Source organism: Vigna unguiculata, chromosome 7 (genome assembly GCF_004118075.2).
Source record: "Vigna unguiculata cultivar IT97K-499-35 chromosome 7, ASM411807v1, whole genome shotgun sequence".
In the NCBI taxonomy this organism is placed as follows: Eukaryota; Viridiplantae; Streptophyta; class Magnoliopsida; order Fabales; family Fabaceae; genus Vigna; species Vigna unguiculata.
The window spans coordinates 22,057,981-22,075,540 of record NC_040285.1 but is presented as its reverse complement, the minus strand read 5'-3'; the positions used below and the strand labels follow the sequence as shown (position 1 = coordinate 22,075,540).

The window sequence follows — 17,560 nt, the reverse complement described above, 5'->3', positions numbered from 1 at the left end:
TCTAATTTACATAATATAAAAGGTCTCTAATATTTTTAGTATATAATCATATTTCTCTCTCTATATATAATAAATTATTAATCTAATATTATTTTGTTAAATCTTTTGTGCATATTCTTTTTTGGAAACTTTGAATTTCAAAAATTATGCAAATATATAATACTCGTGAATATATATATATATATATATATATATATATATATATATATATATATATATATATATATATATATATATATATATATATATATATATATATATATAAGGAGTTGTATATGAGTATTGAATGTCATATTAAAAACTCCAAATAAATAATTGATTTAATCAAGATAACATTATTTTTGTTTACAAGTTTTTAAGTATAATTTACGAAAACAACTTATTATAATATGTTTTATGCCAGACTTAGTTGGTAGATGTTACATATATAAAATAAACAGTTAATTATCGATATAAACAAACACATACATGCATAACTAAAAAGAGAAGTATTCAGAACGATTATATCATTAATCTATATTACTTTATAAAGTTAAAAATAAGTTATTTAAATGGAACTAATGATATTGTTAGAATTGATTTAAAAATAATTAAAAAAAGTTAATTTTAATATAAATATCAGTATAATATTAATATTGATATAAATAATAAATTTTGTTTCAATTTGAATTTATTTGAAAAATGACAACATTTGTTTTATTTTTTAAGAAATTGGAATTAAATTAAATGAAAAAAATAAATTACAAAGACCAAATTTGTGACGTTCCATTTAAATAGATTAAATCTACTAAATTAAAACATCGCATAATTTTAATAATAAAGAGCAATCAGATGAACAATATACATATCAGAACATAATGCCATGAACTAAACATAAAAGCTGACCATTTAACAGTTTGCAAAAGGGGTTGCTCCTAAAGTGAGCTATTACAAAAAGGCACCATGGCCATGAAACTGCTCCTAAGAGCCACCACTAACAGGATAATCTATATTGCACCACTACTACCATCAGAACCACCTTGAACATTTCTCCCATCTGCTCCCACCAAAAGGTGATCATCGCAAAAAGAAAATAAAGCAAGAACAAACACAAAATATAAAGGGTAAGCTAGTGTAAAATAACTTTAACATGTTACAGTAGGCAAGTACTTAAAACAATCCCAAATATGCAACATAATAAGCACTCAATCATGTTATAGCAGACAAGTAGGACACTATGACTCAATTATCCGGATACATATAATAAGATCAGATTCACTGGATGCTTGCACTTGTGGTGGCCTCTACTGCTCTGCAGAGTCATTGCCAATGGGTTTCACCCTACCACACACAAGGTTAGCCTTCAAGCATCTAAGACCATTATCCTGTCAAAGACTAGAGCCTCCCGCTACTCTCACCACTTGGATCGGTTTGCTCTACATGAGACTCACTGATCCTTTAGAATTTCGGGATGCGATCCTTACTTGAATCCCCATCTTAATTGTATACACTACACACCACCATCAGATCTTCCCACGAGACTTATGGAATTACGCCTATCTCACACCAAATTCATGTTCCTCATACCATAACCACCACTTGTGATCTCAACATTAAATTCTCATGCAAGTTCTCAACCAACCAAACAGAATTCCATGTGTTACTCATGCTAACATACCAAATTTCAGTGCATATAGATCAAGGAACCAAGCATATTCATGACATATAGCTAATCCATGGATAAATCAAAGAAAACTCAATCGAATCTGCACCCCCTCTCGCCTGGGCTAGGAGCCTTCGCCCAAGCAACAACGACTGCCTCGCTTAAGCTAGGCATCCTCGCTTGAGCGAGGCCTGCAACAGTGGCACTCTGCGAGCTCTCGCTTGGGCAAAATCATCTCGCCTGGGCGAGATCATCACTCGCCCAAAACCAAAGACCCTCGCCTGGACGAGGACACGAGCATAGAGCACAACTGGTTTCCTCGAGCGCTCGCTTGGGCGAGCCACTCTCACCTGCGCGAGACGGTGTGTCGCTCAAAACAAGAGTTGTCGCCTGAGCGAGAAGCTCGAGCAGAACCAGGGCGAGTTTCAGCTACTCTCACCGAAGCGAGACGAGCTCGCTTGGGCGAGAATGACAGTACTCGCCACCGTTACTCGTATGCAGCAAAACCACCACTCAAAATAGCATACAAGAATGCAAGCAAGCCAGTTTCATACGGTCCATAATATCATTCAAGTATCCAAAATATTCAACAGACCAAAAACATAGAGAATAAACTTTAAATCGTTAAAACCTAGCTTCCCTTACCTTTTTGGATCCTAACACAAAGAGCGGTAACCCAAGCAAGAGTAATACAGTACTAGAGCAAGCTACAGAGCTGAAAACAAATACAACTAGAGTTGAGAAATGAGGTTCTAGGAGGAACCCAAGACAAAAATAAAGCTTTTAAACTTGAAAAGGAGAAGAGCAAAGTTGAAGTTCAACTTACCCGAGAGAACGAATAGCCGATATGGAAAATGGTTGATGCCTTAACAGAGCCCTTTTCTGGAGTCAAGAGTGTTTGAGGAAGGGAGACAATTTTCTAAAAAGAAGACAAGTGTAGAATGAGTGAGCTGAAAGGAGTATTGAGGTCCTCTGGTGGACTGGCCTAGGACCTACAAAAAGGTCAGGTCCAACTCTTCTAAGCTGAAAATTGGAGTTTACAAAATTAAATATAAAACAATCATATTTGAAACTGAACTCACATGTAACATTCATATTGACATATGATACATCATGAACTTGATATATGGATAACAAATTTTTTTAAAATAATTAATTAAAAAAATAAATAAAAAAAACTACATCTATTTTATCCTTTTCTATTAGTCCCTTGACTTTTTTTATATTTCTAATTCCTCCAAAATAAAATTGTATTGTTTTAATTCTTATATTGAGTGTTAAACTCTTAAATAATATTGTGAAAGATAAAATGTAATCAAAATAATATATACAGTGATGTGACATTTCATTTTTCATTTCTCATGCTCAAAATGAAAATAGTAAAGTTTTATATCACAGTTAAAAAGGCTGTGTTTTGTTTTTATTGAGAATAAAAACTAATATTGAAACTGTAAACGTTTAATATACTATTCTCTTCTAGATATTTTTTTCTTTTCCTTTTGCAACCACGAAAAAAAATATAAAACCACATTTGTTCAATTTTATTTATACTTGTATATCTTAAAATTTTCACAGATAAAAGCATTTCTATAGTTACTTATTAGTAGCATATCACTATATTTGTTCATTTTAGTTAGAATTATATTTGACGTTTTTAGTAACTTCTAGATAAGTATGTTATTTGTGAATTGTTTTTTTATTTTAAATTAATGTAACCCCTAAAAAAATCACAATTTTCCTGGGATTTTATAACCATTGTTACTTTACTTTCCTGTAGTTTCTCAAACCTTTGTTACTTACCAATGGTTTTAAACCATATTATCTTCCAATGATTTCAAACTCTCATTATTCTGTGGGGTTTTAAACTCGTGCTACGTAAGTTATTATTCTTCCGTGCTTTTTCTTGGGGATTCAAACCCCTATTAATTTCATCTATTGCTTTTTTTTAACACACATAAATCTTGAGATAGTGGAAAAAAAATGATAAAAGGTAAATATTCTCAAATTTTGGTATTTATATGCAACATTCATTAAAGGAACAAGAAACAAAGAATAAAGAACAAAGTTTACAAGTTATAGGTAAAATAGTGTAAATAATGAAGTTTAAAAGGTGAAACTAGTGAAACATTATGTTGGTTCACAATCATAGACTTAAACATAATGAAAATTAAATAACATTATTCAATTGTAGATATCAATGTTGATCATTTGTTTCTTCTCGAAAAATATTTTTCTGATCAGATACCTAATATATAAAAAATAATCACCGTTAATAACACTCAAATTACAATATAAAAAATATTAAATTAATAAAATTTAAATATTATCTGTAATGTCTAAAACATAATAAAGTCATAATACAATTCTCCTTAATAGTTTTACGCACACAAAATCATCATTGTCTTCATTTTATTGGCTTGGGATGTTAGAAACCATTTTAGAACACAAAATTTAATTAAATTAAATAATATAAAAAATCATGTCACTATTAAATAGAAAGACCCTCCATTATGGAACAATTAGGATGCACCCTTCATCTATTGTCCCTTAATGCGTATGTTTTAGTGTTGCCTTAAAAACAAATATATAGAATTGAATTCTTGTTATAGATAACTTCTATCATCTCTCCCTTTTAATTAAAAACCATTATAACAATCCTATAAGGGTTCTTTTAATTTTCTCTACAAATTTTCTTAAGGAAAAAAGAGAAAAACCTAATGGGAAGTTACACAAAATACACTAAACAAGACTTGCCGATGTACCAAGAAGCAACATGACCTCCTCTAATATTAGTATTAGCCAGTATTCAACAAAATTGGTTGGTTTATAACAAGATAAGACTTGCATGTAACCAATCATTTACAACAAGTCTTAGTTTTAAATTAAAAAACAAATGCATTATGATCAAAAGGAGGTGAACTTGGAGATTTCCCGCTATATGAATGAGCATTGAAGCTAAATACTTTAGATGGACAACATTAGTTCAAATTTGACATTTTACTTCGCCTTATAGCCCTTGGTTATAGTGGAATCGAAGCCTATAAGGAGGCAGTGACATTTTTTCAATTTCGTCCAACTATATTGCCTTGGGTAAACTAAAAATCGGTGCAGTAAGGGATTTTAGACCTCTGTTACAAAAGAATTGAAGCCTATAAGACAACCCGATAACCCTAATTTCAAAAATGCCACCAACGTCAGTATTATTGGTCCCGTATTTTAATGGACCGAGACAATAAAAGGCTTTAGGCCTCGGTTATTAATTGAACCGAGGCCATTAAGCATGTTATAATTCCCAATTTGCGAAGAACCCTATTCATCATCTCCCACAATTTCTTCCCTCTGCACGAACATTTGCATTCTCTTCTCTCTTCATGAACGTTTACTGCTCTGCCACCACTAATTCTCTTCTCTCTGCACCAACCTCCAATTTCTGGTCTCCGACGAGCTTCACGAACAATTGTGCCCTAAGTTGCCATCTCCAGCATCCCATCGTTCCCTGAATTCGTCGAGAGCGTACGCCAGTTCGTCCACGACCTCGATTTCGCCTGCGCTGTCGTCCAGGGGCATATTCTTGTCGCCGGCGGGGGGTCGCGCCATACGATGTTTGGGGCTGTTGGGACTAGGATTCGGTCGGTTGAGCGGTACGAGGTGGGGAGAGACCGGTGGGTGGCGATGGATCCGCTGCCCGGGTTTCGGGCCGGTTGTGTGGGGTTTGTTGGCGGGGAGGGAGGGAGTTCTGGGTGGTGGGTACGGCGCGTCGCGGACCATATCCAGGGTTTTTCTGGTGGATGAGTATTACAGGGATGCAGTGGTGATGGGATTTGAGGGTGGGGCGTGGCGGAAGGTTGGGGATGCGTGGGGGATGGGGAGAGAGTGAGGGTTGGGAAGATTGTGGTGGTGGATGATGATGGATGTCCCACACTTTTCATGCTTGATGGGAATGAGATTTTGAGGTACTTTTCGGCTTCTGGCAAATCGAAGGGTTATGCATTCATCCTTTTCAAGCACAGGGATGATGCTCGCAAGGCACTGAAAAATCCATAGAAGAAATGTCAAATTTGGTTTCGAATGAATTTTGAGTTTGCATTCTATCATCAGATTGAATTCGGGAGGCGCGTTTCTGGATTGGTTGTAACGTTCCAAGTATATGGCTTCGGTTCAACCATAACTGAGGTAGAAAGAGGGTGTTTTTGCTTCGGTTGATACTTGGGACTAAAAGTTACCCCTTTTTGCCTCATCCCAATATGTCTTAGTTTTGGAACTGGGACAAAATATTGAAAATAATCGAGACCAAAAGTCCTTATTACACTGGTGCAAAGATCCAAATCTAAACCCTAATAGATCCAAAATGTTCTCGGCTTCTGAAAGCATAATCTAAAGAATCATTAATTGATATTTTTTTTGGATAAAATGATGAGGGTAATACATATGTTTGAATTTTTTTCATACAAAGAACACAAAAATAATTTAATTAAAATAGCACTAAGTGTGGTTTACAATTTTAGATTTCATTAGAATTATAGTTACACTATTGTCACTCGCTTCATCAATTTAAAATGTTCTCCTCTACTAACTTCTGTGGCCACAATTTTTTCTTGTAAAATTGAAGAGAAAGTATATTGTAAATGGGTTAAAATGGTGATTAAAACAATGAGTTAAAAGTGAGTTAAAAAAATGAGTTAAAATATCATTTTTCCATTGCAAATAAAGCAAGAAATTATAACATAAGGTTTACATGAAATATTTCTGACAAACAATGTCCATGTGATAGCACTCAATTGTATCAATATTTTTTTTAAAAATAATTTATCACGGCTTGTAAAGTGAAGATAACAGTTTGGTGAAAAGTTTCTCAAAGTTTGTTAATAAAAACTTTTTCAAAGTATCAAAATTCATGAAAAAAATAACATGTTATGATTGATTAGGATATGATATTGCGATAAGAGAATTTTTTTCGTTAACGGAAAGGAAATCCTGATACATGTGACAATTTTCTTCTCAGATCCAAATACGATTTTCTTACTTTATCGTGTAATGTCATTCTAAAAGAAAAATGATCTTTTGACAAAAAGTATTTTGACAAAGTTGACAAACTTTCCTTAAATAGAATTAAAATATATTATTTTTTATTTTTAACCAAAATAAAGTAATAAAATAATTTTTTTTACCCAAATTAGTAGTTTGTCAAAAAAGTTTGTAAGAAAAACTTTGTTAACATATCATTTTCCATTCTAAAATTATCTAAAGGAAGTAACTTCTAAAAATATCTTGAATTATTGGATCCAAGTTGACAGGACTTTACAAAATAAAAAAATTGTATTATGCTGAAGATAACTTGAGTGAATCTCATAAGTCATTATAAACATTATAGGATTTTAGTATAGTCAATTTACCAAATCATACAACTTCAATACATTATGCAAAGCAAAGAATTTGTATTAAATTTTGACAATTTCAATATGGAATCCATAAAAGGTTAATACAATCAACAATTAAAAAACATAAAAATACATGAGACGAAAGTCAAAATATTCGTTCAAATTAAGATTGAGCAACGGCTGATTTGGGTCGGATTATGTCCCAACACGGCTTATCCAACATAATCTGAATTTATCATTTCAAATCCGTAGCCAACTATTTCAATGATCGATTTAGTCGATTTCAAATAATTTCAAATACGAGCGACTTGGGATGGATAACGAGTTATCCAAAATTAACGTTACAAAAAACAAAACACGTCACCAACCAGAAAAGAAAGCATTGTTGGTGTTCCACAAACGTAACCACCATTGGAGTTACATAACAAGCTACGTTCGAATCCACAGCACCAACAACCCAGACTGCCAACGTGACAACACAGATCAAACTTCCAACCATGCAGATCTACATTGCAGTACAACCACCACGACAATGGATGTAGCCACCGCAAATCTGCATGACATCTCCACCCACGCATGTAGATTTGCATCACATTGTATACACCACGCCACCGCATCAAACCTCCACCCACCCATGCCACCACCACAACCTCCACATATCTGCATCGCATCTCCACCTACTAACGTAGATTTGCATCGCAACACAACCACTACGATGCCGTATCAAACCTCCACCCACGCAGCCAACCATTTGGATCGAAATATATAAAAAGATGAGGAAGAATGAAAAAGGATTTGGGGCTGCTAGGATTTTTGAAAGTGTTTTAGTCTTAAAATGCACGACGAATTGAGTTGGGTATCTGCAAATATTTTTTTTTATACTCGCATCCGACCATTTAAACCCATTTAACTTGTTTCATTTTACTCATCATTATCTAAAACTGTACAGAACCAACCTATCTCTTATTTTTCAATGCAGTTTGGATAAATGTGACTCCTAATTCAAATTTCTCACTAATATGTGTTCTTTCTTTATCGTGTCTTTTTCAATCATTTTATCTATCGTACTTTTAATTTATTTAAGAAATTTTCCTAAAAAAATAAAATTAGTTGTTTTGTGAATTAAAATTAATTTTCTAAAATTATCAACTTTTAAAATATATTGCATAATTTTAATATTAAATATATAAAGAATTCACCGTAAATGGTTACTTAAGTTTATTTTAATTTAGGAGAAAATAATTTATTTTAGAAATACTAGTGAAAACATGTATGTGTATTTATTTATTTTTATGATAGTAAAAAATAATAAAATTAATAGGGTAAAATTAATAAAATAGTAATTTTAATTTAAAAGTTAAAATTGATAAAAAAATATAGACATAAAAATGAGATATCCTTTTTTTATTTAGGTAAAGAAAGAAGTTTCAAACATGAGAAAAATAAGTAAAGGTGATGGAAATAAACAACCACTCGTATTTTTGAGACATTGTTTATTTTGAAACATTTTAGCTCCATGATTTTGTTCTTAAAACTTGAAAGGTGAAAAAAGATAATGACCTCGACTTTATTGAATATATCGGATAAAAAACATAATTAACCCAATTTAGTTTCAACTTCAGAAACTCAGTAAGTGAGAAAAAAAAAAAGACGTAAAAGTGATGGGAAGAGTACAATTTTAGTTTCAATAAATACAACTCAGTAAGTTGAAAGGCGGAGGCGATTGAGCGGGACCACTCAGTTTTGGCACAATCCTATCAGCTTCCAATAAATGTTATCCATGGCGCGTCGAAACTAGAAAGCGAGCGCCAAAAGCGATGGAAACACCACACACATGCTTCACCAACGCTTTCATCCTCTCTTTCTTACTTCTAAACTTGGCTTTCGGAAGAGTTGCCGGCGCCGATACCTACAGCAGGGACGATTTCCCCGTCGATTTCATTTTCGGTTCAGGCACCTCTGCTTACCAGGTTTCTACTGAATTCCTCTTATTTGATCATTTTTTTACCTTTTTTTTTTTTTATCAGCATTTTTTTTTTTTTTACCTTTCTATTATATATACGTTGCAGTAGCAAGAAATCGCTAATCTAAACGTGTTGTTGCTGTTATTATTGTAAACAGGTGGAAGGAGCTGTTAACACAGAGGGAAGAAGTAGTAGCATATGGGATACATTTACGCACGCTGGTTCCTTTCTTTCTCCTTTCACTCTTCTTTTTCCAATCTTCTTACCGATTTTATATAAATATAGATTTATTATATTTTTTCAAAATTCCGAACAATAAATCAAAATTAAACTAATATTTATACATATTTAACATGGCGAAGCATATGGGAGCCAGATGCCCTGGACACCCTAAAACTCTTAAAATTATGTGTATGTAATTTTTTTTTTCTAAAACATATCATTAATATTAATAGATAGTAAAATATAAAATTAAGTATAATAAAAAATGATTTTTTTTAAGATATTTCTTTTTTTTTCCTTTTGAGTTGGTCAGCTTATTTTTCATTCTCACAAAATGAAGAAGAAAAAAAATTAAATACTTATTCATTATTTTTTCACTCAATTGTCACCTATTTTGCTTATTCTTGAAAAAAAAAACTCTTATCTAATGTTAGTTTTAATAGTATAGTATTTTGTTTTTATTCTTATTCTTGTGTTTTCTTATTATTTTTGGATCCAACATATATATATTTTTTCAATGAAATCTATTAAAAACATAAGGTGGGTTAACTAATCAAATTCATTGTAGTTTTTGAGAACTGTGCTTCCTAAAGTAAAAATTTGTAAAACTTAAAATTTGATAGAAAATAAACTGCGGGGTGATGTATTTTAGAATGTTGAAATTTTGTTTAGCTTGTATTTCTTTTTAATCTTTAAGGATGCATATTCGGCAAAGTTGAAAATATAATTAACTTGAGGGAATTAAAATCCAACATAATATGACAATTTAAAAGAATAAATTCATAGATATATGTTTATTTTAATTTAATTTAAAATACATCGAGATACCTTTAATAGGGTATGTATATCATCATTATTATTTTAATAAAATATTATTTATATATATATATATATATATATATATATATATATATATATATATATATATATATAAATTATGTGTTTTAATCGGGGTTTATTACAAGAAATTATAATAACTTACTCAAATAAATACTCATACGCAAATTTATTGAAACGTCAACGAGAGTGATGAAAAACCAGGGAACAGAAATTTACTAATCTAGTTTTGCATTCTCAATTACATACCAATCATTATTCACTTAAAATTTCAGTCTCATGAAATAATTTTTAATGAACAGGATATATGCAGGGAGAAAATGGAGATGTAGCATGTGATGGGTACCACAAGTATAAAGTGAATACGCTTATCCTTAATATTTTTTTATTTACCCGTCATAGCATTATTCATTGTGTTGTGGTTCTCCCATTTCTGGGATATTAGAGAATGTTGAGGCATAAACTGCTCAAATAATAGAAGTTTAGTCATTGTTTTGTTCAACTGTTAAAGCGTCACTGTAGCACCGTTTGATTTTAATTGTTTTATGAAATGCAGGAAGATGTGAGGCTAATGGTGGAAACAGGACTTGAAGCCTATAGATTCTCCATCTCTTGGTCCAGACTGTTACCAAGTACGATACTCAACACAAACCCTTGAATTTTATTTTATATATCTATATATGTTTGTAGGGTAAAACCTTTCTCGACACTTTGAAAAAGCTTATGTTTCTCCACAGATGGTAGAGGACCCGTCAATCCCAAAGGATTACAGTACTACAACAATCTCATCAATCACCTCGTCAGCAATGGTTACACTTAAATTCGGGTTTCTTAAATATCTGGCAAAGTTAACAAATTTGAAATCTATTCTATAATTCTACAACTGATATAGCTGGTTGCCCTATTTCCCCGGAGCAGGAATCCAACCACATGTGACGTTACACAACTATGACCTTCCACAGGTTCTTGAAGATCAATATGGAGGATGGCTTAGTCGCGACATCATGTATGCTTCTCATCTCTTGCTCCTTATAGGGAAATTCTAACTACTCCTTTACAAATTAGTACTTTTACTAATTTTTTATTTAATAATTTTTATTTTATTTCTATGTCGAATTGTTAAATTTTTGTATCGATAAAAGCTAATACATAAGTTACTTGGATGTAAATGCAGAAGAGATTTCACATACTATGCTGATGTATGTTTTAGAGAGTTTGGCGACAGAGTCTTGTACTGGACGACTGTGAACGAACCCAACGTTTTTGGCATAGGTGGTTATGATCAGGGAGTTAGTCCACCTCAACGATGTTCTCCCCCATTTTGTGCTATAAAGAGTAATAAGGGCAACTCCACATATGAACCCTACTTGGCAGTTCATCATATTTTGTTAGCTCACTCTTCAGTTGTCAAATTGTACCGGAGAAAATACAGGGTATGTCACCTAATCTTACATATTGATGTTTAAATGGAAAAGTTTTCAGCAAATACACTTTGCACTGAACTTAAAAAGATTAGTCTACAACTTAATACATCACAAATTTTGTATTCGTTATTAGGGTGAAAAGTTTTTGAATTATTATCTCTTCAGAAATTGTTATTACCTAAAAGTTATACGTTCTATGTTAATTGACCATTTCAATGTTGTTTACTAATAATGCATAAAACTTAAATTCTTAAACTTAACATCCTTATCTGATTTTCAATCTCTATATATTGACTTCTTTTCTTCTCACACCCAAACTTTGTTGGCAAAGAATGCTCTCCTTTTATGAGAAACTCACGTAACATTGCAGAACAAACAACATGGATTTGTTGGTACCACTGTCTTCTTGTATGCGGTTTCACCTCAAACAAATACAGAGAAAGACAGGGCAGCAACTGAACGAGCTCGTGACTTTTTAGTTGGTTGGTAAGCAACACAACCTAAAATTTGTTTGTTTTACTTCTTTTTTCCACTTATTCTTAAGTTGTTTCCTTAAGATAGGTGCTTATTTATGACTGAAGTTCCGTCGTTACCCTTCTCATGCTATTCTAACTTCTTAAAGATTGGTTTCTTTAATTGGACATACCAATATGTCAAATAACAATAAACATGGCAGCTTTACAAGAATGCTTTACTATTGCAGGGTTATGGAACCCTTGCTATATGGAGACTATCCAATTTCCATGAAGACAAATGCAGGTGTAAGAATTCCGGCCTTCACACCTCGTGAATCTGAACAACTCAAGGGTTCATTTGACTTTATAGGAGTCAATTACTACACCCACGTCAATATCACAGACAATTCTGACAGCCTAAAGAATCAACTGAGAGATTACTCCGCAGACAGGGCTGCAATGATTTGTAAGTACCTTGTTAGGCTTACTTAGTAAGAGATTAAAGAGTTAAAAATTCAAATGAGTTAGTTTAGTAGAAGTGATAAATTTTTACAGTATATTATGAAAAAAAGAAAGCACTTAATCTTAATCTTTTAGATCATAGGTGGTAATACCCCTTACATAACCTAATGATCTATTTGATATTATAGAAAGAATAACATAAAGTTGGGCACAGTTGTAGAATGATTTAACATTATAAATGTTGGGTAAACTTAAATGTAGGTTGTTATATTTAATAGTGTTGGTAGAATTAAGTGTCTTAGAAGATTGCAAAGGTTAGCAATGTTTATAGTAATGATTGTGACATGCAATAGAATTTATTAAGTATGGTTTAGGTAGTGGCTGTATTTAATGCATGTAGTTGGAGGGCCATATCTAAGGGCCTATAAATAATCCTACTTCTCATTGTGTGGTACAACATGTCATAATATTAGAGAGTATTCTAGAAAGACTTGTTGTCAACAAATTGGCATCTGAGGGCTTAAGTAAGAGTGTTTGAGAGCTACAAAGTTTGAGCGAGATGAACAACCTTGCAAACTGCTTGCCCTTGCCTAAGTTATCAAAAGGCGTCAGTTGTGACAATTGGGGTTTGCAAATGATGACCCTTCTTGGTTCTCAAGAAGTATGGGAAGTAGTTGAAAATGGGCACCAAGAACCAAAAGATATTGAAGAACAGACGATTATTAACTTACTGTGTTAAGAGTTACGCGAGTGAAGGACAAAGGAACCATGTACATGTTGTACCGAGCTGTGATGAGTCCAACTTTGAGATGATAGCAAATGATAAATCTTCAAAAGAAGCATTAGATATATTGGAGAAGGCATATAAAGGAGATAATTGTGTGAAGCAAGTCAAAATTCAAAATCTCAAAGAGGAGCTTGAATGTATGAGGATGAAAAAGGCCGAAGGAGTTGCTAGGTTTCGTGTTAAGACCGTGGTGAACCAACTTGGAAGGAATGGAGTAATGTTGCCCACTTGCCGAGTGGTGGAGAAAATCTTAAGGTTGTTAGCCGACGACTTTGAGAATATAGTATGCGCTTGAGGAGTCCAAGGACTTGTCAATGGTCTCGATTGAAGAGCTTCTTGTCGGGTTGCTTGAGGCACATGAGCAATGGAAAAGGAAGAAGAAAGAGGAGTCTCTCGATCAAGCACTTCAAGCTAAGGCAAGACAACCATTAAGGGAGAAACTCAAAACACTCAAGGGAGAGGACGATACCAAGAAGGTGTTAGGAACAAGGCAACAAAAGAAAGGATAAAGGAGAGAAAAATAAATGACACAAAAATTTAACGTGACTCAGCGTACAATGTGTATGCCTACCTTCACGACTACACTAGAAAGTATTTTTATTTTGGTGTGTATCAAGCTTTACAAAGGGTCTCTTATATATCAAAATAGAGAACCACATCCCACAATCTTAAGCAATGTGAGACTAAATCAAGCACCATAATAATAATAGAAGGTATGAGAAGCAGTCTTGGTGACAGAAGTCGTGGGTAGGAAGAAGAGAATGAACAATGCGGTCAACAAATTTTGCGTGGCCAAGGATGAGATCTGTGGAGAGGAGGTTGGTCGAGCAACTCAGGCGTTGAGTGCTTCAAGTGTCGCAAGTATGGCCATTATGCAAAGGAGTGCAAATCGATTAAGTGCTTCAAATGTGATAAGGTCGGGCATTTCGCAAAAGATTGTCGATCTACAAATGAAAGAGAAGAGATGGGATGTAGTTCGGGGGTCGAGCACAAGCAAGTGGAAAATTCGGCAAGAAGGTTGATTATCATAAGTCAGTCGAGTAGCATGGATAGAGGTCAATAAAACATGCAGATAACCCGAAAAGGGATATAGAGAACTCGGTGGAGCATGTGGAGAGCTCGATGGTGCATGAGGTAAGCTCAATTAGCTTAGTGAGGCGTCTACATAGCTTGATTAAGTCAATGGAGCAAGTGAACGTCTCAAAAAGCTTAGTGGGGAGCCTAGGTAGCTCGATAAAGCATGTAGATAGATCGATAAGTTGGTGGAGGAAGTGGGAAGCTCGGATAGCTCAGTGTTGTATTTGTACAGCTCGGATAGCTCAGGGTTGTATTTGACGTAGATGAGCTCGTTATCCAAAGGTTAAAGCTTGCAAGATGCATAAGTGAGCTTAGAGAGAAGAAATCAAGTTTTGCATAAGTGATGCCTGAAACTTAAACAATAAGTGTTAAGTTTACAAGTTGTGTGCCGAGAAAGATCTTAGAGCTGCATTGGAGGAGTAAGATGAGAAGTGGCAACTTAAAATAGATGATAAATTTGGTGTGAAGAAGGCGTGGGAATTTAGAGGTATCTTACCATTGCTCTAATTCATGTAATAAATATATAACAATTTGTTTAAGGAGAATGCTAACCAATGTCTTGGTTAAGAAATAATTAATGTGTATTGGTTGTGACATCCCATTTCTAATAGAGTAACCTACTAAAATTTCGCATCACATAATTATAATATAAAAGAGCACACGACATGAAGCATACATGTACTAACTATTACAGTTATCCATAGTATACTTAGATTAAAAGTTTAGACACGCCACGATGCCATAGTATCCATTTTTAATATTCATCTTCTACCGATTACGGGTTTTATCCACGGATACTTGTGGGTACGGATTTTTTTGACATCCCTAGCAGAGTTGCTGCTTAAGAGTTGAAGGGAGAAGAGGGAACTGTTTTTCTATAAAGGTGACAGAATGAAGAGTAAGTGGCTGTGAGAGGGGTTTTAGGGGTCCAAAGTGGGCTGATTCTTGGGCCCTCAAAAAGGCTTAGCCCAACCCCCTTACAGAACAAAGTGTAAAAAGAAAAATGGGTCTCACATTGGTTCCATCATTTTTAAATTGAAAGCTAGAATAATTAATTCTATTAATTAAAATAATATAAATGCATATAACAAATCTTATAAAGACAAAAATATCCTTTCAAATCTCTAAGCAATAAAAATAAGTATATTGGAAACTCAATAAAATCTCACGCTTTAATTGTTTTTTTGTTTTTTTAAAGTTTTTAGATGTTTAACACTGTTTTTTGTTTGGGAATCTAAATTATGGGTAACTAGTCTATTGAATTATAATGTTTATGACTATTAATGAAAGGAACAAAGACGGTGTGGGTTGCATTTGGCAAAGTCGGGATGAAGGGAAGAAGATGAAAGATAGAAGAAACATTTAAGTTTACGGGAGATTTTGATAGGTAGACTTAAATGTGAGTTGTTGCATTTAATAGTGTTGGTAGAATTAAGTAGGAAAATTATGTTTTGACAAAGTTTTATTAACAAACTTTTCACAAAGTACAGTGGCAATACTTTAATGGATGAAATAAAGATTTGATATGACTTAGAAAGAGAAGAAAAATGTTTAGTGTGTGTTAGTCAAACTTTGTAAAAAAAAGTTTGTCAAAGAATCATAGTCCAATTAAATATCTTATTTGATTGCAAAAGTTAGGAGTGCTTCTAGTAATGATTATGCCATTCAATAAAATTCATTAATTATGGTTTAGACGGTGGATATCCATGTACTTCTCATTGTTTGATTAAGCAAGTCATATATTAGAGACATATTAGAGAGTATTCTAGAAAGAGTTTTTGTCAACTGTAATGACTTGCCGTTTTTTTGGTTTTGCAGTAGGAATGGATCTGTTTTCAAATAAAGAGGTAACAATAAAATAAAAAATCACTTAAATTGGTTCTGGTTTTAGATTATCTATTGTGCAAATAACTGTCTTTTCACTTTCATGATTCAGTTCCCTATCACACCGTGGATTATGCTGGAAGAATTGAATAAATTCAAGCTCCTTTATGGAAATCCTCCTATATTCATTCATGAAAATGGTCTCTCCTCCCTCTCTCTCTCTCTAAGATTACGTATAATTGCAATGAATATTTTGTAGCAAAATCAACAATTGATGTTATACTGATTGAATATCAAGCTTGGTTTCATAGTTCTGTTGTTGTAGAGAAATAAACTCGATTACATTAGGCAGTTTTGTTTCAATCTGCTCATTCCTGCTTACACTCTTTACGCACTTTATTAATAACAATGTCATTGGTTAATGGCATACTGCGCTTCACTTGTATTTTTCTATATAAACCACCTTTAGACTTAGTTGTGTGGAACTTTACTCAACATATTTTAGTACATTTGTTTCAATGTTAAACTAGAAAATCCCGCTGATGATATGCAGGTTACTCATGCGAAACATGATAAGTTTAAATGAGTTACTGATTAAATCTTGGGTTGTTAGGTCAACGGACACCAAGCAATTCGTCACTACAAGACGTGTCAAGAGTGAAATACTTGCATGGACATATTGGTGGAGTGCTTGATGCCTTGAGGTATGTTACCACTGCTCTAATTCATGTAATAAATATATAACAATTTTTTACTGTAAGTGTTCGCATAAACACCTCTGATGCGTTCTCTGGTATTCTCCATCTCCCCAAAATTTCTCAGGGACGGAATAAACATAAAGGGATATTTTGTCTGGTCTTTTTTGGATTTGTTCGAGTTGTTGGATGGATACAAATCTAGCTATGGCTTATACTATGTTGATAGGGAAGATCCAGAGTTGAAAAGATATCCAAAGCTCTCTGCAAAATGGTACAGCCGATTTTTGAAGAATAGAAGCAGTTCTATAGTTGGAAGTGTTGAACTTGAGAAGGATCCCTCACTCGTTTCAATTGGCCACTTATTTGAGTAAGAGGTTCTTTGTTTGTTATCATGAAAATACATAACATAAGAATAAACTTGGAGAAAGCATAGAGAGAGCTGGCAAGTAAAGTCCCATAGGTAATGGGGTATGATATGCCATGTTAGAGACAACGAGATTTCAAATAACAGTGTAGTTTTTGGCATGTGTTTTTATGAAACAATGGTCTAACCTATTCCTAGACAAGTAACAGTTTTGTTTTTTTTTTTTTGAGATTTGTATTTACCTATTATAAAAATATAATTATACTTTAATTATTGCATATTGAAGATTCTCCTTATTTTTTCAAATACATAATCATCCAAAATAATTTAATAGAGCTCTACTTTACATAATATAAAAGGTCTCTAATATTTATATATATTAAGTCTCTATTCATTTAAGTTCGTATCTCTCTAGTTCTGAATTTG

At 33.2% G+C, this 17,560-nt stretch overlaps 1 protein-coding gene across 1 annotated transcript; it reads left to right on the top strand.

Moving 5' to 3' along the window:
* Positions 1-8,739: 8,739 nt before the first annotated feature.
* Positions 8,740-17,359, top strand: LOC114191798 (hydroxyisourate hydrolase-like). Its single transcript, XM_028081195.1, has 13 exons — positions 8,740-8,990; positions 9,142-9,205; positions 10,346-10,401; positions 10,600-10,675; positions 10,781-10,852; positions 10,962-11,049; positions 11,218-11,476; positions 11,838-11,953; positions 12,171-12,388; positions 16,067-16,095; positions 16,185-16,272; positions 16,686-16,776; positions 16,895-17,359. Exons 1-13 carry the CDS (start codon positions 8,838-8,840, stop codon positions 17,139-17,141), a joined length of 1,557 nt encoding a protein of 518 aa, XP_027936996.1. The 5' UTR covers positions 8,740-8,837; the 3' UTR covers positions 17,142-17,359.
* The last annotated feature ends 201 nt before the right edge of the window (positions 17,360-17,560 follow it).

What these genes read in the sequence shown, in the direction of transcription:
- LOC114191798 (XM_028081195.1), top strand. Translation starts at nt 8,838, where the DNA reads ATGGAAACACCACACACATGCTTCACCAACGCTTTCATCCTCTCTTTC. An exon ending in TGGCTTAGTCGCGACATCAT is followed by an intron (nt 11,050 to 11,217) that starts GTATGCTTCTCA and finishes ATGTAAATGCAG; the next exon opens with AAGAGATTTCACATACTATG. An exon ending in CGTGACTTTTTAGTTGGTTG is followed by an intron (nt 11,954 to 12,170) that starts GTAAGCAACACA and finishes TTACTATTGCAG; the next exon opens with GGTTATGGAACCCTTGCTAT.